Source organism: Lotus japonicus, chromosome 1 (genome assembly GCF_012489685.1).
Source record: "Lotus japonicus ecotype B-129 chromosome 1, LjGifu_v1.2".
NCBI lineage: Eukaryota > Viridiplantae > Streptophyta > Magnoliopsida > Fabales > Fabaceae > Lotus > Lotus japonicus.
Window position 1 is genome coordinate 74,359,557 of NC_080041.1, and position 22,108 is coordinate 74,381,664.

Below are 22,108 nucleotides of genomic sequence, written 5' to 3' on the forward strand. Positions count from 1 at the left end.
GAAGCAAAGAAAGTCAAAATAAGAATGAAAAACACAAATAATACCTTGCACTTTATAAGGTAATTAGAAAATTGCCAAAAAACATTCATTTATAATTAAGCAGTTACTTCTATAGGAGCAACGTTTTCAAAATACTAAAGAACTTCCAGCTATATACACGTTCTAGTGAGTTGACCGTCTCATAATCACATAATTTTGTTGAAGCTTTATCCACTAGATCATAGAGAAGACCTACATCTTTATCTATATCTAGAATCAACACCGACAATGATACTTTCTCATCTTTTACTGTGCGAACAATGTAAAAGCTCAAATCACTCCAGTACCAAAGTATCTGCGGAAATCCTCCTCATAAGGGATTAAGATCAACACGATGCCTCAACAACCATCCAGAGTGGTCTTCCTTCAACTCAAAAATATCATAAGGTGGTAGTTCTCCAAATTCAACATTGGGAGTTTCCTCACAAAGGATCAAGTACAAATGCCCAGCAGATTGTCCAAAATGCGCGATACATTGGTTCTCCCATTCCAAATAAGACAAGGGCATCGGGAAATTTTTTAGGGTTTGAGTATCAATATCAAAATACACGGAGAAATCACTTCCCCAACACCAATAAATGGCACCATTGCAGTAAACCCCATAATCAGCATCTAGTTCAAATGGGATCTCTATAGTAACATCGAGGCCTATCTGCAAACCGATTTTGAAGGAATATACATTGAAGACCCAGTGAAGCGGTGAATTCAGTTGCGCAACTGAAATGACTTTATAGACAGGCGACATGCAAGGATCAAAAGCTAGATAAAAGTCAATGCTCTTACTTTCAGGCCTCCATGGAGTGATAGTGGTGAAGTTTCTGTTGATTGGGTTGCAAATGAAGTAATTGGGACCATAGCCACGACAAAGGAGTAGACCATTGCAAGAACGGACAACGATGACTTCATCGTGCTCATTGGGGAAATTGAGTTCAAAAGCACGGAGTGTTGGAACTGTGGTGGCGGTGGTAAAGGAGAGAATTTGTGATGGTTTATCATAGATGTTGGAGAAAATGAGGGAAGTGGGGTAGTGTCGGTGTTGGTGAATGGAGTGAGCGTCTCGGAATTGTTGATCGGAGATGAGTGTCAGCCACCGCTTCGAAACACACTTTGATTGGATAAGGGATTTCAACGACAGCCGAATAAGGATCTCCCATAGAAGATCTATGTTTCTGATGACCTCGGTCGCGGCGGAGACAGTGTGTTTTTGCATTCTGATTTGTAAAATTACGGCATAAAGGACTAGAGTAGGTATGCCCAGTTTTATAAGGGTGTACGTCTGAATCCTCTCTCTATCCAACGGTGGAGGGTAAAGTTAATAAATGATAAAAAAGTCAACTATGTGAGCTCAGCTGTGGTGACATCAATATCTATAGAGGATAGTTTTTCTTTTTTTTTTGGCCCTGTATTTTAAATTTACCCTTCTTCTTTTCCTTAATCATGTTCATACCGCACTCTTATGTTAATTCCTCACTGTTAATCATTTGTTCTTCATGATTATTGCTTATAGTTGTACTTATATACATCTGATGTTAAATTTGCGGTGGACGTCATTAACTTTTCATTTTCTAATGATCTCATGAGCAAGTACAAGGTGAGATTTTGCGCTTAATTAGTTTCATTACATACTTGATGGTTTCTGATGAGGTTACAGTCTGCTCTCACAAAAATTAAGTTCTTGGATGAGATCTTGACTGACATAGAAGTAATTTGTGGTGATTTATATTCCTCATTAAATAGCATCAAGCTTTACCGGGGCTAAAGTTGACATTCTAGGAAGGTGAATAATGTAAGCTTTAAAGCCCAAAAAAATATCTTCCTGCTTTTTAGGTTTTAGAGTGTGCCATGACGCACACATTAAATTGAGTTTTGTGTAAGCTTTTACTTTATTATGGTTAGCTTTTGACCAATACTGATGAGCATTTTCTTGTAGTAAGCGTTAGTCGACACTAATTATATACTCCCTCCGTTCCAAAACTATTGTAGTTTTAGTTTTTTCACAAAGTTTAAGAGTTCATTAATTGATGTTATAATTTGACTGAAACACCCTTATTTAATATGAGTTATTTGAAAGAAAGAGAATGAAAATCATTGGTCAACTAATTGGTGAGAATTTTGATTGGTGGAAATAAGAGGTGGTGCTTGGGAGATACGCTATTAAATGAGGGCATGAATGGAAGAGAATGAGATAAAATGCTTTGGATATGTAAAACAACAATGGTTTTGGAACAAAACAAAAAAGCTAAAACTACAATAGTTTTGGAACGGAGGGAGTACATTAGCATGCCTTTCGGGCAAGTTAATAACGTCAACGTTTTGGATACTATGGTAGCTTCGATCCCAAGAGACCAATAATGCTAAAAAAATTAGGTTTTATCACTTTAACGTCTTTCCTGACAACGACTCTAAGCCTACACTAAATTATTTGTAGCGTCAATTTTTACCTGTTGTTTACACGTGTACAATCTAGTGGCTTATACTGATAAGCCATAGAATTATGCGTTTAGGACTTGAAAAACACCTTATTTTTATCTTCTTGCATTTGCACACATCAAAGTGAGTAGTCAAAAAGTGTTTTACCATGTAGCGTTCTAGTTAACACAAGAAATCCGGTGATATCTTAGGATAACAACTAGATCTTGATCAGAACTTCGACCCAACTCAGAGAAACACTAGATAAACAAAGGGAAAGGCTTAGGAGGCTAGAGAAGAAGCTCCGGAGGTCGGATTCGGCGGCGAGACATCGCGACGGTTTCGTTTCTTCGTGTTCTTCATCTCTATTTGTAAAGTTATCCATGAAAATGGATAGCTAATCTCTCTTTTGTTGGGGTTTGATGTAGTTGTATGATACTTATGCTTTCTATGTGATTTTCTTTTATATAAAGCATGTTTCTTGTTTATGGTTTAGTGGTTTTCTCTTGATCCTCATGCTATATCTTAGATTGATCATTTAGGATATTTTGCTTGATTCGACTTGTGAGCGGAAGCTACAATGTTTGAGTCCGAACTAGAGTTAATCACCTAATAATCCTAATTGCTAGACATAGAGTTAGGTTTGTTAGTCACTTAAACACCTAAACTTCATGATAACTATATTTCTTAATCATGTGAGACATCAATGTTTAGGATTAGATAGTTATTGTTATCCACTCATGCGAGACATCGATGACGTAGGGTTGAACTGGTGTAGATGAATCATATTCTTAGGCTTGGTTTGTATTTGAATCACTAGAACGTACAAAGGTCATTCAATGAAATCTAATCCCAACAATTCCTCATACTTGTTGTTTCTCCGTTAGTTTATTTGCTTTTCATTTATTTTCATGCTCTTAAACAATCATCTTTGTAAACCATCACTTAAGTGTGTTAACTATTAAACGACATAAGTATTACACCTCTCTGTGGATACGACAAAACCCTTTACTATACTACAATTGAGTCTTGAGAGATTCAAACGTAGAGTGGTAAAAAATCTTTCAACAAATTGGCGTCGTTGCCGATACTTCATGATCAAATTGTGAGAATTCAAACAATTTATCTAGTGACAACCCCACAAAATTTATCACTCCACTCAAGTAAGTGTTAATGATAGTGAACTACAAAAGCAAAAGCAATGGAAACGAGCACATGTTTTTATTTTGCTTGTTTGCAAAACGGGTATATGTTACAATGCATAAGCTAATATTATGATTGGTGTTAGCCTATAGTCTAATTTGTTGAAACAGAACCATTTAAATGATGGGTTCATCAAAACTCTGGAGCACGACCTTCTGCTGTGTTAGGGTTCAAGTCGCCCCCCTGAATTACATGGTATGATTATTTTCTCTAATGACTTTTCATTGTGTGAGTACTTTGTGTAATGTGTTTCCGTAGTTTCTTTTGTAATACTTATTTTTTCATAAGCAATGGTATATTATTGAAACAAATTCTTTCTTTTGTAATATTAAAAGTTTTATTTCTCAAAAATTTAGATAGTGGCCGGATTCAGGGGAAGAGGTTATTCAATATGTGATTTATTTGGCTCAAGCTTTAGGAAGGGAAGGAAGGAGAATGAAAGGGCCCAAAACTGTTTTTTAACTTAATTTTGTCTCCCCTTGGCAATTAGGAAGACTTGAAATGGAGATTGTATATAACTGAAATGTTATTTCTCATTTTGAAAATAAGAGCGATAGATGTATATTTTGATTTATAAATTATAATCATGTTCCATTGATCCGGGCCAATACCATCAAACCTCAAAAGTCAAATCAGATTTTCTTTACTCGTTTTCAGTAGATCGTATAGAATAGTTACTGCAATTTTGCATTCTTCTAGGTTTGTCCTTTTTTACTTCTGCTGAATGCATTACTGCTATACATCATCGACATTTGATTACTTTTCAACTAACAAAAGGACGGGAGGAGCCATAATTTGTCAGTCATTGCATTTTCACTTCAGTTAATTTGTCTCCTCTTTCATCCATCCAGGTTTGCTACTACGTTAACTTGTGATTTTGCATGAGCTTATCAATCCAATTAACCTCATTGTAACTATTAACATGAAAATAGAGTCCGACATATCATTCATTAATGAGTATGAATAGTGGTGAAATGAAGTTCAAAATTTATCACATGAAACGATAGAGCTGGCAGGAAACCACTGAATTGGGCATTGGACTTGGAGCTGGTCGAGGCATTTAGAACGTACCATCAAGAGACAGATAACTCTGCGTATAATGAAACTTAACAATTCAACAACCACTAGGTGTAATTTCGATCACCTAGTTCTTAATCAAATTTTCTTTCAAAACTAAATTATTCCTACCTAAGTGTACCAATACCACTATTTAAAATAGTGCAAAAAAAAAAAAAGATGTTACAACTACTTATCTTAAATACAATTAGTTGGTGCATGCTTGGGTGCCCATAAGTTCAGGTGAGTGTATGATACAGGAGTGAGGTGGGTCAGTAATGTATGGACACTTAATATAACAAGTGCTGATTAGATCCTTTTTTACATTATTTACACTATGACCCCAACTGAATTATAACTTACTAAATATGTCCTCACCTTTTTTAATAATTATGTACGTAAGTATTGAGATTAGGTTTGCTGAACGCCTGAACTTCCATCAAAAGTTTCTGTTTTTTTTTAAGCAAAATTGTATTAATAGGAATACTAGGGTATTCCAACCCCAAGGACAGGGTGACAACACCAAGACTCGCTTAGCTGCCAATACAGCAGGGAAACTTGGCCAAAACAGAACAAAAACTTAAGGCTAGAAGGAAGAAACCCGAGGGATTTCTGTAATTTTGAATTGGAATTCCCTCGTCGAGTACCAATCTTTGTTCAACTGATTAATGGATGGAGTCCAACTCAGACATGCATTTCTGTAGTTTAAAAAGAGATGTTTAAAGTTTGATGGGGAATTTTTTTGGTGTTTGTGGTTTTGGTAGGTTCTGTGATACTGGGTTGCCAAGTGATATTCCTGTTTCCATTGAGGGTGTCACTTTCCATCTTCACAATTGTTCTCTTCTCTCCACTAATCCCTTGATGGGAAATTCAATTTGTATGAACCCTAATTGTTAGGATTTGGGGAAATTCGAATCTGGGGAAATTTTGAAACCTAATTTGAGGTGTTGAAGAGATAGAACCCTAAAACCAAAGTGAAAGAAGGTGAACATATCTGAAACGAGGAGAAAAAATGTGAAAAAATTGGATGACATAAGGACTGAATTCAAAAAATAGAAGGTATTGGGGTTAGTTTACAATTACAATAAATTTAAAGGGTTGATTTAAAGTTTTAAGAACTCTACAATATTATTAATAAATAATCCACATGTAATTTTCCTACTGGTACATATCACTCCTGTATTTGACCCAGAATTGTTTTGCTTGTACCAGAGGAATTGCCCAATTAGTTCACATTTAAAAACACTTTTTAGTTTCTCATTTAACATTCTGATTTGGTTTTAGTCCAAACTACCTAATTTTTATGGTTTTAGTCAACTTTTTTACAAATAATTTTGATTTTGATCTGCAATATTAATATCCCACAAAATGTAGCAAATAGAGGGCAACATCACCATTATCACGTATCTAAAGTAAGGTCTCGTTTGGAAGAGCTTATTTGAACTTATCTTATAGCATAAGCACGTATGTCAGTGTTTGAGAGAGTTTATGCAAACAGCTTATAGCCCACCATAAGCTATTTTGAACTACTCATGATAGCTTATGAGAATGAGCTTATGCTTATATATAGCTTATTTTCAATTATTTCAAAACAAATATTAAAATAGCTTATGAATAAGCGCTTATGATATAAGCGCTTAATTAAGTTGTTTTCCCAAACAGGGCCTACTTATATGTGACTCACCTTCTATCAAAACAAATTTGATAGCTAGCTAACTCTTAATAAAAAAAATCTCATTGTTTGATGAAGCCTCCAAAAGTTAAATCGTGTGATACTGATGTTTCATAAATGTGCGATCTGCATCCCCCATGTTTAAAATGTGCGGTCAAGCTCCCTCATGTTTCTAAAACAGTCGATTGAAGCCCTTCCGTCCATCCCCGTTAGTTGACCAAACAGAATTGTTAACATGTCACTTATCTAATTAATAAAATATTATTTTTTAAAATAAAATAAATAAATAACCCAAATATTTGTTTAAAAAACCCAATCCAAACCCAGAACCCCAACCCTAAATATCTGTTTAAAAAAAACCCAAATATTTTTAAAATATTAGTTGCAGCCTCAGCCACCGCAACTACTCTTCCCCCACCTCAATCCCTTTCTTCTTCTTCATGTGTGATGTACTGTGAAAAAGCTTCAAAAATCTGAACCCTTCAATCTTCCTCCCCTTTCTCTCCCTCTTTCCTTCTTGGTTCTATTATGGGTGAGGATTTTCGGGTTGGGGTGCTTGTTATTGTGTATGGATCTGGGTTTTCTTCACCAAACCCATCAACAATTCATCACCCCTGTTGCCCAGATGTTCACGGATCTGAAGAGAAAAGGAAAGGAGAGTGATGATGCGGGGCAGAGATGAATTCGAATATGGAATCGCTTCAGAAGATTCTTCTCTCACCAAAGCCTTCTTTGTCGACGACGACACCTTCAAAGCCTCTTGCCGCCGACCAAGCCCGCACCATCAACTCTCCATTCGATTTGTGTTGTCAAAGCCTTTCTGCAACAGATCTGAATTCTGGGTTGTGCATTTGTGGTTTGGACTTCAGACACCAAGCCCAACGTCTTCCCTTCTATTCCTTCAATTCTCTATGATTTATGGATTTGGGTTTGTATCTGGGGTTTGTGAGAGTTGAAGCTGACGAGTCCTGGATTGGGGGTTTTGAACTGGGTGGGTTGCATTTGAACATGAGTGCTGCTTGAATTTGGATTTCTGAATTTTATGTTTTTGTAAAATTTTAGTATTTATTTATTTATTTTATTTTAAAAAATAAATATTTTATTGATTAAAAAAGTGATACGTTAGCATTTCTGTTAGTCAACTAACGGACGGAGATGGACGGAAGGGCTTCAATCGACCGTTTTAGAAACATGAGGGAGCTTGACCGCACATTTTAGACATGAGGGATGTAAACCGCACATTTGTAAAACATCTTGGACCCAAAGTGGAATTAAGCCAATTTTTTATTAGTAGAGTTGGCTATTATTAGTCTTGACTTGACAGTAAAATGGGTCGTGTAACACATAAAAATAATTTTTTTATAAGCGTCACATATAACAATAATGACATGACCATTTGTTTGCGATAACACCTATTAATGTAATTTTGATGGTAATTAAAATTATTTATAAAAATTGGAATCCAAACTAAAAAATTTAGATGATGGATACTTTTTTTTTGAAATGTAGATGATGGATACTACAATCAGGGTTAAATATGTATTTGGTGATTGTAAAATAGCGCTCTTTTAGATTTAGTCTCCAAGTTTTACATAAGAGGATTTGGTGAGTGTTTCTTTTTAAATTAAAATCATATTCGTACACATCTAGCTCACTTGAACTATAAGTATTAAATGCATTAAATAATGAAGTTAAACAAATTTTTATTCAACTTTTAATTTACATCCACTTATTATTAATTGTTAATTAGTAATTGTTAAACTTTTCAATTTCTCATATTTTAAATTAAATATTGATATTATTTAAATTTTAATTATTAATTACTACATGAGGGAAATTTTTAAGTAGTAATAATAATTGAAATTGACTAACTTTACACTAATAACAATATTACATAGTTAATAGTAATTTTTTATACTTCTTTCTAATCGTAAAACTTTCTAATTTTTTATATATTAAAATTAATTTAATAATAATTATTCATCATAAGTTGAGGAATTTTTTAAAAAAAACTTATTACTATTTTTTACACCACCTACTAAAATGTAAAGTAAAAGTTACTTTGAACCTTTGTATTAAATAAATTATATTAAAATATTAAAAATGAATAAAATTTCCTAAGTCATTAGCTATTCAAACACCTACTAAAATGTATAATTCAATTGAAATTTTGTTATAAACACACAAAAAAAAAAACAAAAAAAAATCATTTGTATTATATACATTAAACTAAACTAAAACCTGATCAATAATATTTTCAAATTAATTAGTTATTCAACTACCAACTAATTTTCATGTTTGTTATATAAGGTAGAATAGAACATGACAAAAGACTCCTGAAACATAACTCTTTAGTTCTCTAAAAAAGTGTGCAAAAAAAAGGAAATAAGACACTCTAATAAACAAAAACTACACTTTTATTTCAGGTAGGGATGTTAATACGAGTTAGTGTAATGATTTAATAAAATATTTAATTAGATAAAAAAAAATTTCAAAAAATATATATTAGTCATAGTCATTTAACTTTTAATTTATTTATCATAAAAAATTTATTAAATACATTAAGCAGTAAAATTTTCCTACCTTTGTACTAAAATAAAGGAAGCAATAGAAAATTTCTTTGTAATTAATATATTAAATACTGAAATTAAAAGCTGAAAAAATTGTATTGTCAAAAGTAATTCAACTACCTAAATTGAATAATAATGGTCATAAACTAAAAAATTGACTTGAATTTCGCATTAGGGAAAAATAACAAAACTTAAACTTGATTAATGAAAAAATAATGTTATCAATAAATAATTTAGATAAAATAGTTTAAATTTTAAAATGACACTATAAGGTATTTACTATTAACTATAACGTATGTGTGTTTTATTTGAAGAAACAATCTCAATATAATTTTATGATCTTATTATATATTAGTAAAAATGATTTCGAGCAAGATTAATAGAGAAAAAAAGTTTTGACCAAAGTTGAATAAATATAAATTTAGTACATAATTCTTAATATATTTAATTTATATCTTATTATAGTTGAAAAAGATGAAATTACTTTATTTTTCTCGATTTTAACATGTGTAAACCAACCACTAAACTGTTTGAAAAATTGTGATTGCCCTTTTCAAAAAATGACTTTCTCCGGAAAAAGTACAAAAAATGGTAAAACAACTTTTTTGATAACATTAAAAACTTATTGCTTAATCTTTTTTTCAAATGGACTTGATTATTTTTCACATTATTAAATAAATAATTAATTAAATTTATAAAATGATCTAACATGTGCAAACCTGTTTGGGAAATTGTGATTGTCCTTTCCAAAAAATGACTTTCTCCGTAAAAAGTACAAAAAATGGTAAAACAACTATTTTGATGGCATTAAAAACTTATTGCCTAATCTTTTTTTCAAATGGGTTGTATTATTTTTCACATTATTAAATAAATAATTAAATTTATAAAATGATCCAATGCTGATTATTAAATTCGAGTACTATTAATTATTTATAAAGAAAACTCCAATCCTATTTATTGAAAAGTCTTTTTTTTTCAAAATTATTGAAATAATGGACACAATTATTATTTTTTATTTTGAAATAAAAACTATTTTAATATTTATGTAATAATTTAAACTATAATCATTGTTATATAGTGTTAAAAAATGTTGTAAATAAAGTCGTGCAACGCACGGGTATAATACCTAGTTCTAATGCTAAACACACTTTATCAAGCTGTAAATGTGATAGGTTTTGACTTGGGTTAGTGAAAGACAATATTGATCCCTCGACTAATTTAATTACATGATTTATAGGTTTGACCTGATTTGACCGTTTCTTGATTGATTTTTATATTTATCGGATATTTTCTTTAAATGGACTATCACTTGATCAGTTTCTAGCAGAACCAGTCAGACCGTCCAATTTGATAAATGTTCTAAACTATGAAATCATGTAGTTATTATAACTTTTTCAGTTTCCCAAGGTATTCCTTTGACTAGTAGCAATGAAACTAAACCTCTAAGAAGTCAAATATCTCATTAAGTAGGTAGACTTCTCCTAATAAATCATTTTTCATACACACCGCCCAAAGACTAAATAATTATGCTTGAGGAGTCAAACTATCAGCCAAATATGTTAGAACTTGTTCATAAACCTCTGCAGATTGTACTTACAGAAGTCGGGCATATTCATAATTATACATATATAAAATATTTTACATCATTTCGCTTGTCTGCTTTATCACACATTTGTCAAAATTACCCTCACGTCAACACATAACCCTAAACTTGATTGGGAATTAATTAATAATTCGAATAATTAAAACCTGAGTCTTACACATCCATCTGGTGGCAAATATTCATAGAAACTACTACGCCGGCGTTGTGAGTAGTTCGGAATCCAAAATGCTCCGGGCAAGGGCTTCTTCAAACAAAATAACCCAATTCCATCAATCAACCACCGCTTCACCAAGGTATTCCTTCGATCAGTAGCCATGAAACTAAACCTCTGGATGCTCGAAGATCTTATTAAGTAGGTAGACATTGCCCAAAGATCAAATCATTATGCTTGAGGAGTCAAACTATCTACCAAATGTGTCGAAACTTGTTGATAAACCTTACTAAACCCTAAAAAATACTATTTTACAAGGAAAATGACCTTTTTTTTTTGTTACATTAGATAGATAAATTGCACCCGCCATGAATCGATCATTCGACCTCCCCTACCCAACCCATATGTCCTTCAGCTTCTACCACTTGAGCTATCCCACGAGACGAAAAGTGACCATTTAAGTACTAATATCAATTATGAGCATGGTAATTAAAATCGGACAGGACCGGTCGGTTCAACCGGTTAGACCGTGAACCGAGCATGTGGTCGGTCCAAATAGCCAGCAAAACCGAATTAACAAAAAACCTGTCAACAACCGGAAAACCGGTCAATAACCGGGAAAACCGGCGGTTTTAAATTTGAACCGGTTTAAAGAAAAAGTTAAAAATCAATGTGTTTCATTATGATTTGTTCTTGAATCAATTAACATTAGTGCTTTCTCTTTCTTCCAGAAGGCTTTATTGTGCTTGTAGCCTAGTAATCACAGACTAATATTATTAGGTTGTAAATGCTCTCCAACTTCAAAACTATAACAATTATATAATTAAGCTATAACCTAGGCAATTCATTGTTTTCTAGGCTTTTTATTTCTAACGGTCAATGACTTCTGAATGTATTCATGATTAAGTTTTTGGTTTAAACAAATTTTTATTAAATAAGTTTTGTTTTTAATTATTATTTAAAAGTTGTATCAATTCAAAACCTTTACGTATTCTGAATTTGGATCCTCTCCTGCAGCTTTTGCGTCCAACTCTCTCCTGCAGCAGTCTCAACCCTTTGATTCATCTAAGGGTTCAAGTAATTCAGGTATTTAAATTATAAATAATATATCATCAAAATTAAATAAAACCGTAAGATTAATCTAACAGTCCAAATTAAATGTTGCCAGTTATGGATCCCTTCAATTGCTCTTTTTTTCTTCTTCTTCATCAACACCATCCCTGCTTGCACATTTCCGTCCATCTTGGGTTTCTCTTAAACCACCTAAATTCATTCTCAATTTCTGCTGCACCTTAATGGTCAAAACTTTGTTGAATATGTAAGTTGAAGTTGGTGCACTGTGAGACATTGCTCCTTGCTCCAACAGGTGCCAAGGTTTCCAGAAATTGTTTCAATAACACCAATCTTTTCCAACCACAATTGAATCCTTATGCCCTAAAAGGTGGGTGGCTTCAGAGAAAACCAAGGCTCACCGGAGATGAAAGGAAGAGCGGAGGTGGATGCCTCGCAGTTGCAGGCCGCACAACATTGACACCCGCTCGTCGAGGGGTTTTCTCTGTGGTTGAAGTTCCAATTAATTTTATCCGTTAGATTAATCTTATAGTTGTTATAATTTTTTAAGTATATAATGTTTTTAATTTAAATACCTGACTTATCTAAACCCTTTGATAAATCTAACGGTTGAGGTTGCTGCAGGAGAGGATCCAGATTCACGTATTCTGCTACTGCTATACACCTGTATGATCTCGTGTAGGAATAAATAATTAATGACTCCATTATATGAGACTATTGTATATTTTACAATATTATTTAATCAGTCATTGATGTAATGTGATAAGTTGAGATATAGAGAAAAATGAGATGTAAATTTTTTATTTTAGTCTTTTTACAAACTTGGATAATGGAAATTTTGAACCTATTATTCTAGTTGTGTAATTCTAACTATATGTAAACTTTATTTGTAAGGTGAAGTTATGGACATTGTACTTTTTATTCAATATTACCTTATATATAATATAATATATATTATATTAAAATAATATTATTTAATTTATAGCGTTTATACCGGTTAGACAACGGTTTAATTATGGTTGAACCAGTAAACCTTGAACCAGTGCCCTCACCAGTTTGATCACCGGTCCGATTTTAATAACCTTGATTATGAGCGTAGAATGGAGCAATGAAAACTTATATTTTTAAGAAAAAACATAGATGTTCTCATGTAAAAGTCCACAGTGTTTTGTACCGGGAGAATGTCAGAGAACTCATCTGCGACTGCGTGCGTAGTTCCGGCGACCCTTGCTCCTTGAACCTTCATTTCTTCTTCTATGGAAGGGTAATCGGGTCACACATACTCATAGAAACTAACAAACCAGATCATTTATCGGGTTGACCCGACCCTATTCATTACCCTCTCTCCTTCGCCGGCGTTGTGAGTTGTTCGGAATCCAAAATGCTCCGAGCAAGAGGTTCCTCAAACAGAATCACTCAATTCCATCAATGTCTCTTCCGCACCATCACCAACCACCGCTTCACCACCTCCTCCACCCAGCTCCGCCACTCTCCTTCTTCATTCGCAGCTAAATCAAATGTCACTACCCTCTCCTCCCTGCTCCGATCGCCACCGCCGGTATCCTCCCCCGCCCGGCTGGGAGCCGTTAGATTCTTCGCCATAAAGCCCCCCAACTTCGACGGCGGTTTTGCGAAGAAGGTGCTGGACAAACAGACGGCGGCGGTGGCCTCCACGTTCTCGCGCTACCGCGAGGCGATCGGGTTGCAATTTGACGCTTTCCTCCGGAGGAATTATCCCATTCTATTGGGTGTTGGTGCAGTTGTCGTCTGTGCTGTGCTCTGGAGGATTCTCTTCGGGATCACCAACATCTTCGTCTCGCTTTCTGAAGGCTTGGCTAAGTATGGCTTCCTTGCCCTTTCATCTGCTATCGTTGCTTTTACTGTAAGTTCTTTCCTTAATTTATTTTATTTGTGTCTTTATAGTTCTAGCTGTTGAAATTTTGGATCATATTGGTTGTTTTATACATGAGGATCACTCACATTAACATTAGGAAAGTTGGAATCTCATGGGGCTGCTGCTTGTGTTTGTTGTATAAGAGCAAGTTTGGATATAATTCACAACTAGTAATCATAAGAAGAAATACCCAAGGGTTATCTCAGGTGGTAAGAGTTAGGGATATAAGGGTTGGGGCGAATGAAGGGTGAAGGGGCCAGGGTTCAAACCTGAACCCTGGTGAAGGAACTAATTTACTAACATTACTAATTGCTAACTACTAACATTTGCTTATAAAAAAAACACTCATAAGAAGAAAAAAGAGAGTTAAAATGATATGAGTCTTCTTAATAATGCTTTTCTCAATTGAGAAGTTTTCATGAGTTAGAAGCTAATTTAAATTGGGCCTGAGTAAGTTATATGTTTAGGGATATTTGAAAAATGAATAGAAGCTCTTTCGTTGACTTTAATAGGAGTCATTGTGCATTGGTTTGTCACTAGTTCTAATTATAACATCTTGCTTAATAGTGTTTTTTAGAGCAGAATTAAAAAAATGTGCATTTTCCGTTCTCATTATATATGGACCACTGCTGGTGGAACTTGTTGTTAGTGAATGATGAATTAATGTATGGAACTATGGATCATTGTCTAATTTTACTCATTTGTCTCTTTAAGGGCTTGTATATCCGCTCAAGGTACAAGATCAACCCTGAGAAAGTTTATAGAATGGCCATGAGAAGACTTAACACGTCTGCTGGGATTCTCGAAGTTATGGGTGCTCCCCTTACAGGATCTGATATAAGAGTTATTGTGATGTCGGGCGGTGGGTTTCAGTTAAAGAAGTTCAAGCCAACTATTAGGAGTCGGCGATGTTTTCTCATGTTCCCCATAAGAGGTTCTGAGAAAAAGGGCATGGTCAGTGTTGAAGTCAAGAAAAAGAAGGGCCAGGTAAATCAAGTTCCATTTGATTATATCAGTAAACACTTCATAGAATTTGTTAGCCTTACATTGTCATTTGTTGTATCTCTTATTCTGTCTCAACATTTTCTTTTCTGGTAGAAATTCTACTAATATTGTTAACTTGGGTACATTTTGTTGTTCAGTTTCTTGAGATTTGTTAATTGGTCCCAAGATTGTTTTTCATGGAAAAGTTAATTTCTTTTGATTGGTAGTTCCACCTTCACCAGTTCTTAATTCTTAAAGGAACCACTTCAGAATGTGTTCACTGTTCAGTCTACAAATGGTAGTGACAATCTTCCCAGCCCAAAATCTATATATGGAACCAAGTATGAACATGCCAAATATCTAGCTTTGAGCATTTACACAGAAGGTGCAATTTTTATAATAGGGGGGATTTACATTAATTTTTTATTGTAAATCTTTAGATTGGGTCATGTTCTAAACTTCTAATACGGTAAAGAAGGGGTTTTGTATATATGTTTGCATAGGAAGACACATTTGGGTGTTTTCTTTTGCCAAACTTGGCTTGATGTAGATTATGATGCAGCATATGATTGTATTACATGCTTTAGTGAACCCTGAATTGGCTTCATGGTTAAGGCAACCTGCAATCTGTGCCAGTTTTTGCACATTTGATTGGAGAATAATGCTTATATTTGTGGGATTTCCTTGCCATTGCACTTGATATGGGCTTGCTTTGGCGTTTTGCTTCTAGTTGATGTAAAGCAAATGAACTTTGTCATGAATTAACTGTCATAAAAATCTAAGCAGGTAGGTGAAAAATCATAGAATGAATTTTATGTTCAACACGCCCCCTCAAGCAAGAGTCATTTGGACTTGAAGCATGCAAAACACACAAGCCTACTCTACAATGTGGTGAAGATCACATTTTTCTTGACGATTAAGGGGGAAAGCTGGATCAAACTCTTGACCATTTGATCATTGAGGCTTTAATATTATGTCATGATCATGAATCAACAGAACCATTAGACATAAAATCTCTCATGTGCTTTCAGCCAACGACTAAAGCTTTAGGGATGATAATTCTGGGAAGTCCACTAAATCTTGATTCTGGGAGGGAGTGAGATCTTTGTGGAAGAAAAATATCCTCAAGTCGTTCAAATTTACGAGTTGACTCATGATTTTAACTACCATTGCGAAACCCCTTTAAAATCTCTCCTGTGCTTCCACGTGAAATAGGTGGCATCATGCAGTCCCACTGCGTCCAACAATCCAAAAACCATGTATGGCTGTATGGTTAAGACTAGTGTCTTCATTTATTTTTATGGGATTTGTTTTCACTAGATATGTTCCCTGTCTATATATATAGAACAAAGCAGTGGGATTATTGATGGCTGGAAACTTGCTTTAGTAACATAAGGTCAGAAGGAGTCTTCTGTGCAAAGATGCTATGGTATTGATTCTCTAATTGTTTAATTTGGAATTTAGGATGAATTCATAAAGTAAGTAATGTGTTTATGGATTTATTATTGAAGAGAAAATAATGCTATGCATATGCTTTAAGCCTGAATCTTGCATTACTTATAGAAAGATTAAGAGGAGAAAGGGGCAATCAGGTGTAATTAAAACTTCCAGAGCTTAGAAGTAATGTAGTGAAATGAGTTAGACATCTCTACACATATCATGATGTAGACCATTTTTTGGTGAAAATGTGATGTTATTGCTCTTTCTCTGGTAGGTATATATATCAGGATATATATATATATATATATATATATATATATATATATATATAACAAGTAAAGAGCAAAGGCTTTTGAGTGGTGAATGAGTCAATTGCAATTAGATTTCTATTCTGAATTTACTTTTAAAATAGGCTTCAAAAGTAATGAAATGTTGTGTTATTTGAATGGATTCACATTGACTGTTTTTGAATCTCTCTCTCAATTCTACCAATTACTAATGCCAGCATTCCTGGTGATCTTCGTTTGACATATTTATGGCATTCTCACTGTATGGAATTAAATTAAATTCCAGTATTTTGTTGAATCTACTGGAGTGGATTCAAACAGCGGGTTTGATTATAATCTTAAATTGGTTGGTGAAAGTGCAATCTGATTCATTGAAGCTAAAATACATGCTCAAGATACTCCCGAGGATCTTTTATGTGCAAATAACATGGGCTTAAGATATCTTACTAAAACTTTGTATTTCTGAATTCTGAAATAGGATATTTTACTCAGACTGAAATATTAACTCGCATTGAAGAGCTTGATTATCTTCTAATTGCAATGGTCTTTTAATGGCTGTATTCACAGTTTAGAGTGGACTTTGTCCCACATATTATACGAATTGGGTCAATCATACAAACTAATGGGAAAATAGAGGGAGATGCCCACCATATGATTCTAGTACGGCAGATGAAATAGAGAAATGCTTCTGGTGTAACTAGAGATTCAAGAGTACCACTCATGTTTAAAGGAAAGGGTGATAGAACTCAAGGCTAGGGGTCAGTTAGTTAGTTATACTTAGTGAGTTAGTTAGAATGTTATTGAGGCATGTAGCCTATAAATAATAGACATTAGAGAGTTAGAAGCATCTGGTTATTCATTTGGGATTTGGGTTTAGAGAGAGAAGTGGTTCTCTCTTAGGATTGGAAGGGTGTTTGGTATCCCTTTCTCTTGTATCTCTCCCTAGTTTCCAATTGGGAATTAGGGTTTTCCTATCAATAAAATCAGGTTTCTATCATTGGTATCAGAGCACCGATCTGGTGCCTGAAACCACTATATCCCTGCGCTGTGTTTGGAGAAGAGAAAAATGGCGAGAAATTTTGATGAGTTGGTGCAGGAGCGCAAGAAATTGGGGGCGAGAATGGAGTCACTTGAAGCCAGGGCCGCGATGAACGAATTAGGACTTGCGGCGTTTGAGAAGAAATTCGAGGTGCGACTTGTTGTAAATCCTGTTCTAGAGAAAGAAATCTCAAGATTGGAGAACAAATTGCGAGAACTTGAAGAGAGGAGAAAACAGAGGGAACAAGAAAGGAGAGAAGCAGAGGCGTCACAGAGAGAATTTGAGGCGGCGTCAGAGAAAACGGAGGCAGCAATTGAGGCTGAGCAAGCAGTGGTAGAGGCGAGGCTGAGAGGATCGGAGTCCGCGGCGGAAGAAATACAAGAAACCGCGGAGGTTGTGCAAAATTACGAAGTTGCGACGGAGACAGAACTAGCAGCGGCGGCGATTCAGAGGCCATGGCAGAAAACGAAACTTGGTGCGGCGGATGAAGGACGGGCAGCAGCGGAGGCATGGCGAATGGAGTCGGAGGGAACTGCCCAGCCGCCACCAGCATCTTTTAGCAGGACAGAGATGGAAGTTCACCCTCCGTTTCAAGATCGACTCGCTGAATCACCACCAGTGTTATTGAATCTCACGACGCCGGAGAAGGAGGAGGAAGTTGGAATGGGGAAGTCGTCCTCGTTCCGTCAATGGTAGAAATCCAGGATCAGAACCTTCGATGGGTAACGAAGAAGGGATTCACCGTTTGGCCCCAAACCATCGATTTAGGGTTCGACAAAATTGTTCCAAAATTGGGGGAGAGGAGAAGCCAAAACCTGCGGCTCCAAACTACTGGATTCCGACGATTCACCACGCTGCCGGAGAAGGCTATCCGTCCGCCGGCGAAGCCACCGAACCCATCATGTAGTGCGTTGGAAATGGCAAAGCTGGAGGAGGCAGAGAGGTGTCCCTTTCGAAGTTGTAGGAGGGCGGCGCGGCCATTTCCACAACCGGCGAAGCTGCCGGACTTGAGCGGTGGTGGCGGTCTGATTTTCACGCTGTGGGATGTGATTAGTTGTGCGGCGATGAGCAATCACGTGCGTAGAGAATGGAGGGTAGAGGATAAACTTGGGTTAATCTTCTGGGGTCCACTGTTTGACAATAAGGGCCCAGCCCAAGACACTATCCAACTCTCAAAGGGAAGAAATGGGGACATGCAACAGCATAGTGGGGGAGACAAATGGATATGTTGGGCCAATTTATCAGCTTTTGGGTTAAAACCCAATTTACCCATTTACAAGGGACAACAGGAAGCCAGATCGAAGTATCAAAGAATTTTGCAACAGCCGTGGGAGAACGATTTAGGTATTTTACAAGCTTTTGCTAAAACTGGGAAGTTGTTTACTGTTGTGGGCAATGGAGAAGGTAGTATTGCTTGGTCAAAATTATACTTCACCATCAATTGTGAAATGTATGCATATAATATTTTTGGTAGGTGGGAACAAGGCCATTGTAGTATGCAAAAATGGGAGGTTGAAGCTTTTATTGCTAGTTTAGGCCATTTACAACATGGTACAGGAAAGAAGCATGACAGTATTTTTGGGTTATTAATTGATCGGGGGGGACTTTTGCTTTCACCAATTCCTCAAGAGGTTGTTGCAGAAATTGAGTATCAAAGTGGTTTGGGGATTAATGGTTTGGAGGGGTTTGCTTTTGAGGATTTTTCTTGCTTGCTACTTCAATGGGTGATGGACCATTCTCAAGGAGTTGAGTTTAATTCTCTGTTTTGGTGTCAGCATGTTTATGTTTGTGCCAGTTGGACTCTATACCACCTTGGGTCACTTGGAGGAGGGTTGATTTCTAGTGCTGATTCAGATATTGGATTACTTGAGACTTTGTTGGCTAGCTTTGAAGAGTTATCTCTCAATTCCAGTATTGGTCTCTTTGAGCATTTGTGGGCTGGATATGGGGAGATGCTTACAAACTCATTCTCCGCAGAGTTTGCTTTTGAAGTTGATGTTCCTTGGCTGTTTCTAGTTGGCAACTGCTGGAGTTTCTGCCTTGTGAGCATAGCTGTATTTTGGGTGGTTCATTGTTTTAGCTTGTATTTGTCACTTTTGTATAGTAGGCATACTTGCTCACTGTTTTAGTTGCTTTTTGTTCCTCACCTTGAGGACAAGGTGAATTTTCAGGGGGGGGGGGGGAGTATTGATAGAACTCAAGGTTAGGGGTCAGTTAGTTAGTTATACTTAGTGAGTTAGTTAGAATGTTATTGAGGCATACATTAGAGAGTTAGAAGCATCTGGTTATTCATTTGGGATTTAGGTTTAGAGAGAGAAGTGGTTCTCTCTTAGGATTGGAAGGGTGTTTGGTATCCCTTTCTCTTGTATCTCTCCCTAGTTTCCAATTGGGAATTAGGGTTTTCCTATCAATAAAATCAGGTTTCTATCATACAAGATCTGGAATTATACAAGACCGAGTATTAGGTGACACAGAACTACCACAAAAGGAACTTAGTTTTGCTGTGATGAAAATATTATGATATATGGGTATTGCACAATGTAAGATAGGATTAGAAATGAAAGAATTAGAAAGAAAAAAATGTTGGGGCTAGCCCAAACTCCTATTATGGAAACTATAGGAGTCTTCCGTTAGTTGGTCTGAGTATATATGAAGAAGATTTGTTGAAGCACTACTGAAGAGGGAAAGCTATGTGGCATTTTTTAATGTTTGGGACTTTGTAGCTCCCCTTGAACTGGCTTCTGACTTTATCACCTCACATAATTGCTTATTTTGTTTGGGCTATCCCTTACTGTGATACTTGCAAGATATTAGCAGATAAGGTTTTAATGAGGCTTGTTTTGATAAGTCTATTTTCAAGGAGGTATTAGGTGGGGTAGTTTCGTCATATTTAGGTTCTTTGTTTTTGTACATGTTAGTTCTTAGCTTGTCTCTTCCCTCTTCTTCTTTCTCTTTGTATCGGGTTGAAGTACCCGTTGTACTTCTATTCAATATAATTCTTATTGCCTATCAAAAAAAAAATTTGTCTGTTTTCTATTTACAAAACTATACTTTGTTTTCCTATAATTATGTTGAAATTATTAGCAAGAACAATTCACAAAAGAAAAGGAAATACAAAGTGCAGAGATCAATTGATGCTTTATGGTTTTCTTAGCCTTTGCTGTTTTTTTTTCGATGCAGTATGATATGAAGCTGCTAGCTATTGATGTTCCCCTGGCTTCTGGCCCAGACCAGCGGTGGTATCTGGTTGGCGATGAAGAAGAGTACAGGATTGGTGGGGGCTTAATAGGTGAGCTAAGAGACCCTGCAGTGAAAGCAATGGCAGCAACCAAAGAATTTGATAATCTTGATGAGATTGAGGAAGAGGAGGATGCTGAAAGAGAACGTAAGGAGGCTGAAAGAAAGCACCGTGAAGAAATTGAGAAGCTTGAAAATAGCGGCACTCAGTAGCGGTCACTCATGATGAATCTCTTCCGATTTCTTCTTTTGTTGATTACAGGAGTTTGTTTTGTTCTTTAGAACACATTTATTTTGCATCATTTCGAGTTTTCCCAAGGTTTAGAGATTGTACCACAAGTGGTTAAGTTTATTGAACCAAAGTTAAGATAAATAAAGCTGACAGGGATCAACATACATCGGAATGGTCCAGCGTCTGTTGTTTCTAATGTTCTACTTTCGTCCAATTTCCAAAGGATTCTCAGTGTGCCTGGTTGGTGCCTCTTCACAAGTTATAGCGATGCTGAAATTATACAGTATAGCAGAAATAGCTAATAGGTTCTCTAACCACTTCGGTTGCAACATTAAAAATATATTCAATATGAGGGACATTGCTGATTGGCATTATACTGTGTGTATGGAACCCAATTGAGTGCAAAATGAACAGACTTTTATCCCAATCGATAAGGGGAGTTCTGTTCAGTTTTTGCCTTGAAGTGGGTGTTAATGTATGTTTGCACTGCTGCCTAGAGATATCCTAACATAGTCTAGTTGATTTAGCAGGTTTTAAATTTTACAGACTACAGAGCAAGGAATTCTCCTGCTTGGGGGCTTCTGAAAATCTTTCCTAGGTACCTTTTACTCTGTACAGGACGAGGTAAATGGTTTTTTTTTTCTTTTTTCTGTGTCTGTCTTTTTATATTAATACATTTTAGGACATGTGGATATAAACAAATGAAAGTGCTGTAAGCACATGCACTGATGCATATACATTGAATGTCGCCTTAGGAATTGGAGAATCTAAGAAAGTGAAAAGAAAGGACTGCTGAACTTGAGTTCCTTATGATATTAATGGGCTGTTGTCTAAAAGCTATATGTGAAAGTGACTTCAAAGTTTATGTTCTTTAAGAGCCCCTTGAACTTTCTGTTAAGGTTTGTTTACCTTCCTCTTGAACTTCAATTTTAAAAATAATTGGTCTTCAGATGTACTTATAGCAGTGTCTCAGAGAAGATCTTGTCAGGATTAAGCAGTAAGCACTAAGCATGGGCTAATGCACAATATCAGGGACTAATCTGATAAATTAACTAAAAAAAGCAGAGAGAGCAAGTGTCTTATTATGAGAGCAACTTTTTAAGCTGTCATGTTTTCCATAGAATAAACTAGGTTGGCCAAAGCTCCGCAAAACATATAAATAAACAACACTAATTGTATATTTGTATGTTTCGTTTTACGATTTGCACATAATTCAATGCA

General features: G+C 35.6%; 2 protein-coding genes across 2 annotated transcripts; one reads left to right on the forward strand and one right to left on the reverse strand.

Moving 5' to 3' along the window:
* Nucleotides 1–349: 349 nt before the first annotated feature.
* LOC130746005 (F-box protein At5g07610-like) lies at nt 350–1,249 on the reverse strand. Its single transcript, XM_057598501.1, has one exon. It carries the CDS (start codon nt 1,247–1,249, stop codon nt 350–352), a length of 900 nt encoding a protein of 299 aa, XP_057454484.1.
* An 11,653-nt stretch (nt 1,250–12,902) lies between these two features.
* On the forward strand, nt 12,903–21,261 carry LOC130749595 (uncharacterized). The gene is made up of 3 exons (XM_057602976.1): nt 12,903–13,656; nt 14,383–14,655; nt 20,599–21,261. Exons 1-3 carry the CDS (start codon nt 13,156–13,158, stop codon nt 20,866–20,868), a joined length of 1,044 nt encoding a protein of 347 aa, XP_057458959.1. The 5' UTR covers nt 12,903–13,155; the 3' UTR covers nt 20,869–21,261.
* Nucleotides 21,262–22,108: the final 847 nt, after the last annotated feature.

What these genes read in the sequence shown, in the direction of transcription:
- LOC130746005 (XM_057598501.1), bottom strand. Translation starts at nt 1,249, where the DNA reads ATGCAAAAACACACTGTCTCCGCCGCGACCGAGGTCATCAGAAACATA.
- LOC130749595 (XM_057602976.1), top strand. Translation starts at nt 13,156, where the DNA reads ATGCTCCGAGCAAGAGGTTCCTCAAACAGAATCACTCAATTCCATCAA. An exon ending in CTGCTATCGTTGCTTTTACT is followed by an intron (nt 13,657 to 14,382) that starts GTAAGTTCTTTC and finishes TGTCTCTTTAAG; the next exon opens with GGCTTGTATATCCGCTCAAG. An exon ending in TCAAGAAAAAGAAGGGCCAG is followed by an intron (nt 14,656 to 20,598) that starts GTAAATCAAGTT and finishes TTTTCGATGCAG; the next exon opens with TATGATATGAAGCTGCTAGC.